At 33.4% G+C, this 4,862-nt stretch overlaps 1 protein-coding gene across 1 annotated transcript; it reads left to right on the forward strand.

Moving 5' to 3' along the window:
• Positions 1–1,361: 1,361 nt before the first annotated feature.
• On the forward strand, positions 1,362–4,574 carry LOC127085147 (CO(2)-response secreted protease). Its single transcript, XM_051025720.1, has 9 exons — positions 1,362–1,642; positions 1,734–1,981; positions 2,072–2,183; positions 2,257–2,770; positions 2,850–2,950; positions 3,034–3,282; positions 3,378–3,492; positions 3,567–3,777; positions 3,862–4,574. Exons 1-9 carry the CDS (start codon positions 1,452–1,454, stop codon positions 4,422–4,424), a joined length of 2,304 nt encoding a protein of 767 aa, XP_050881677.1. The 5' UTR covers positions 1,362–1,451; the 3' UTR covers positions 4,425–4,574.
• The last annotated feature ends 288 nt before the right edge of the window (positions 4,575–4,862 follow it).

Here is a 4,862-nt window from a genome sequence, read left to right on the forward strand (position 1 = left end):
TCACTACTTCAGTCACTCTTTTTCATGACATCTACTAATTATATTCTCATTATATTTCAGAAATATTTTTCAACCATTGCCATGTTTTATCAAGAGTTGTTTTCACTCTAAAAATATGATTCAAATTTTATTTTTTACTGTTACCTCTTTCAATCATATTTTACAAAAACTCTTTGCATAATTTTCATTTCACGTGTTCCAGACTTAGATGTTTTTTGAAAAACCTTCATATTATTCTAAAAGCATCATTGAGCATTTAGAGAGTTTTTCATATTTGAAAGAGAAAAAGTCCTACTTACAGGATTTAGTTTATCAAACTTATTACGATTCAAATTCATTACTATATCAACATCTTATTTTTGCAGGAGTGTTGGATATAAGATTGTGTAATTGTTATACTTGTTATCCATTATTGTTGGAAACAAGTGTGTAAGAAAAGGAATGTTTTTTTTCTTAAGTTGTAAATCACAAGAGGATTGTTCTTAGTGATTAGGTTAGAGCCCAGTATATAGATATTTTTTTTTCTATTTTTTAATGAATATATTTTAGTTTAACTTTTACTTTCCTTGATCTTATATGAAACTAATAAATAAATAGGGGTATTAGTCAGTGTTGGACCGAATTTTAGCAAAAAGATATTCAAACCGATAATATCTCCATTGTTTTAATTTTGTTCTTTTTTGTGTGTTTTTTGAAAATAGAACTGAATCAAACTAATCGATTTGATTCAGTTTAATTTTGTTTGGTTTACTTTGCTCTTTTTTCAAACATTATATATCAATACAATATAAATATATATATATATATATATATATATATTATATATAATATATATATATATTATATATATATATATAAATATATATATATATATATATATATATATATATATATATATATATATATATATATATATATTATATATATATATATATATATATATATATATATATATATATTCTCACTTTTTAAATGATTTACAAGTTGGACTTAATCCAATAAGTAAGAAATAAAACACAAGAATAAGTAACTGTTGACTTAGTGGAGACTTGGGTCTTGAGAATGTGTCATCTTTGTTAGATGCAATCAATCAATTTTTTTATTTGATTTAATTTAAATTATCGATTTTTTTATTTACACCTCTTACCATTCTCCACTCTTTTTCTCTTCATTTAACTTATTTTCTTTAATATTTTTCAGCAAAACCAAACAATAATTAAATAAAACAAGAAATAAATTGTCTCCATTTTTCAGCGACTACATAAAAAAAAATCCATTTTTATAGATCTTTACTCTATATTAAATTTAACATTTACAAGAGCCTGTGTAATAAAATCTAGTTGAACTCATGTGTAAAACTTGTATACACCGATGACTACTCTCTCTATATATACATACCAATTGAACATGATCAAAGCAAGGTATAATTAATCGACGAGAATACTTAAAACATGAGAGGAAATCCAGTTTTGTTGATAGTAATATTTTACTCTGTTTTCATTTTTCTTGGAGACTCAAGATCATCATCAACTCAATCCAAGAATGATGATCAAGTTTATATTGTTTATATGGGAGCTGCCAGTTCAACTAATGGTACCCTTGGCAAAGATCATGCTCATCTTTTAAACACTATATTAAAAAAGTAAGTGTAAGTTCATATATATATAATGATCAATTAGCTACTAGTATTGTGAAATGTGATTGACTAATGATCAATGATGTGAATTATTCAGGAATAAGAAAGCTCTAATACACAACTACAAACATGGATTCTCCGGCTTCGCTGCTCGATTGTCGAAAAATGAAGCGAACTCGATTGCTCAACAACCTGGAGTTGTGTCTGTGTTTCCAGATCACATTATGAAGCTTCACACAACACGTTCTTGGGATTTTCTAAAATCACTACCTCACATTGAAGTTGACAACAAGCTTTCTAATTCTTCCTCCTCATCAGATATCATAATAGGCATGTTAGACACAGGTAGTAGCTTATTATTAGTTATTGAACTATATTAGTATTTGTCTCATTATTTGAATAATTTGTTGATTAATTAAACAATGAATTATTCAGGAATATGGCCAGAAGCAGCAAGTTTTTCAGACGAGAGAATCGGTCCGATTCCATCTCGTTGGAAAGGAATTTGCATGACATCAACTGATTTCAACTCATCCAACTGTAACAGGTGTGTTGGTGAATAATGGTGTATGAGTTGAGAATAATAACTAGCTTGAATATTGGTTTCTTTTCATTTTTAGGAAGATAATAGGAGCGAGGTATTATCCTAACATTGATGAGGATGCTGGTGCGGCCAACACTGTCAGAGATACACGTGGACATGGGACCCACACTGCTTCGACGGCGGCCGGGAGCACCGTGAGTGGTGCATCCTACTACGGTCTTGCGAAAGGGACAGCAAAAGGTGGATCTCCTGAATCGAGGTTGGCCATTTACAAAGTATGTTATAGCGGTTGTCCTGACTCTGCCATACTTGCGGCATTTGACGATGCTATTCATGATGGAGTTCATGTACTTTCTCTTTCACTCGGTCCGGATTCGGATTCCCGGCCTGCCTTGACAGACGACGCGGTTGCAATCGGTGCGTTCCATGCAGTGGAGCGCGGCATTATGGTTGTTTGCGCTGGTGGAAATGATGGACCCGGAAAGACTACCGTTGTTAACGATATGCCTTGGATATTTACTGTTGGAGCCACCACCATTGATCGTGATTTTCTGTCCAATGTTGTCTTGGGTAATAACAAAGTTATTAAGGTACAGTTTACGTTCTTATGTCTAAAAATGTATCTTTTGACTAATTACGAAACATGACCCATAAATTGTTATTCTTCAGGGTCGAGCTATAAATGTCTCTCCTCTTTCAAAGTCCGCCAAGTATCCATTGATAACCGGGGAGGCTGCCAAGACAGCTACCGCAGACTTAGCAGAAGCAAGGTTCATATGCAACATTTACCTGACAATGGTAATTTGAATTTGTTGATACAAAATTGAATATTAGTATTAATTGTGAAATGCAGACAGTGTCACTTTGATTCATTAGATAAAGATAAAGCGAAGGGAAAGATTGTCCTCTGTGATGGTACCACGGATCATCTTTCAACCCAGGACAAAATTGATGCAGTAAAAGAGGTGGGGGGATTAGGTCTTGTTCATATTACTGACAGTGAAGGAGTGGTTGCAAATGACCCATATATTGATTTTCCAGCAACAACAGTGGTAACACCAGAAAATGCTGCCCCAATTCTCGAATATGTTAATTCAACAAGGTAAGTATTTTAAAACTTGTTATTTAATGATAATTCACTTGTTAATTTACTTAAGACTGAAAGCAAAGATGTTTTTGCATATAATTAATTTGAAGCAATCCAGTGGCAACAATTCTACCAACAATTTCAGTGCTAGATTACAAGCCTGCGCCTATCGTGGCAAAGTTTTCAAGTAGAGGGCCTTCAGAGCTTTCTAAGAATATTCTCAAGGTAATAATATAAAAAAAATATAAATAACTATCATTATTCTTAAACATAACCAACCTTTTTTTTCTTCTTTGCAGCCTGATATTGCAGCACCAGGTGCTAACATTCTTGCCGCATGGACTGGAAATGACACAACAGCTACTCCAAAAGGGAAAAAACCTCCGCTATATAACTTAGTGTCCGGGACTTCCATGTCATGTCCGCATGTTTCAGGCCTTGCAGCAAGCATTAAATCTAGTAATCCCACTTGGAGTGTCTCTGCAATCAGATCGGCCATCATGACCTCTGGTAGACGACTTTTCTTTTAGATATGAAATGTAATTCTCGATATGAAAAGTAACTTATCAACTCGTCGTATATTTTTAAATGCAGCAACTCAAATTAACAATATGGAGACTCCCATTACAGCAGACTTAGGCTCGGTTTCCACTCCTTATGACTATGGAGCTGGAGAAATTACAATGAATGAATCATTCCATCCTGGGCTAGTTTATGAAACCAACACCATTGACTACTTAAACTATCTGTGTTACATGGGATATGATACAGCCACAGTTAAAGTTATCGCAAAAACCATACCGGATAATTTTAGTTGCCCTAAGGATTCGACTCCTGATCATATTTCCAACATCAACTATCCTTCCATAGCAATCTCCAACTTCATTGGAAAAGAAATGGTGAATGTGAGTAGAACTGTGACCAATGTTGGTGAAGAATATGAAACAGTCTACTACGCCATCATTGATGCTCCTAGTGGGGTGAAAGTCCAATTGATTCCAGAAAAACTCAGATTTACAAAACATAGCAGAAAACTAAGCTACCAAGTTATTTTCTCCTCCACTTTAACTTCATTGAAACATGATCTGTTTGGATCCATTACCTGGAAAAATGGTAAAAAACATAAGGTTCGAAGTCCTTTTGTATTGACCGTCTAGTTAAATGATAATCAGTACATCTATATGTTATCTGTGGAGACGTGATTTGTAGCGAAGAAAGAAGCAATTACATTTGTACCATCTCATTGCCAGGCCTTAAAGCTAGTTTGTCAATAAAATAAGTAGCAACAGCTATTTGCTGCTTAGTAATATCTTTGCTCTGATGTTCCCTATAGTATATAACTCTGCACATAGATATCAAAGTATTCCATAATTAAACATGTTGTTTTAAATATCATGTGAAAATGCAGAACTAATAAACTAAACAAAGTGAAACTCACCTTCAACATCCTTGCTTTCTCATACTTTTCCCTGTCGCTCTGCCCTTTCCAGGAACTACTAGCTCCCAGATTTACATGTTTGAATTTATTTGATTTGATTAGGTCACGTCAGTTGGCTAACCAGGTAACTTTATCATCATGTGTTATCTTCCAGATG

The sequence above is a fragment of the Lathyrus oleraceus genome, chromosome 5 (genome assembly GCF_024323335.1).
Source record: "Lathyrus oleraceus cultivar Zhongwan6 chromosome 5, CAAS_Psat_ZW6_1.0, whole genome shotgun sequence".
Taxonomy (NCBI): Eukaryota; Viridiplantae; Streptophyta; class Magnoliopsida; order Fabales; family Fabaceae; genus Lathyrus; species Lathyrus oleraceus.

Bases quoted from the DNA above. Each gene is read 5' to 3' on its own strand.
- LOC127085147 (XM_051025720.1), top strand. From the start codon at position 1,452: ATGAGAGGAAATCCAGTTTTGTTGATAGTAATATTTTACTCTGTTTTC. The intron at 2,951-3,033 runs GTTCATATGCAA...TGTGAAATGCAG, and splicing joins GCAGACTTAGCAGAAGCAAG to ACAGTGTCACTTTGATTCAT. The intron at 3,778-3,861 runs GTAGACGACTTT...TTTTAAATGCAG, and splicing joins ATCGGCCATCATGACCTCTG to CAACTCAAATTAACAATATG.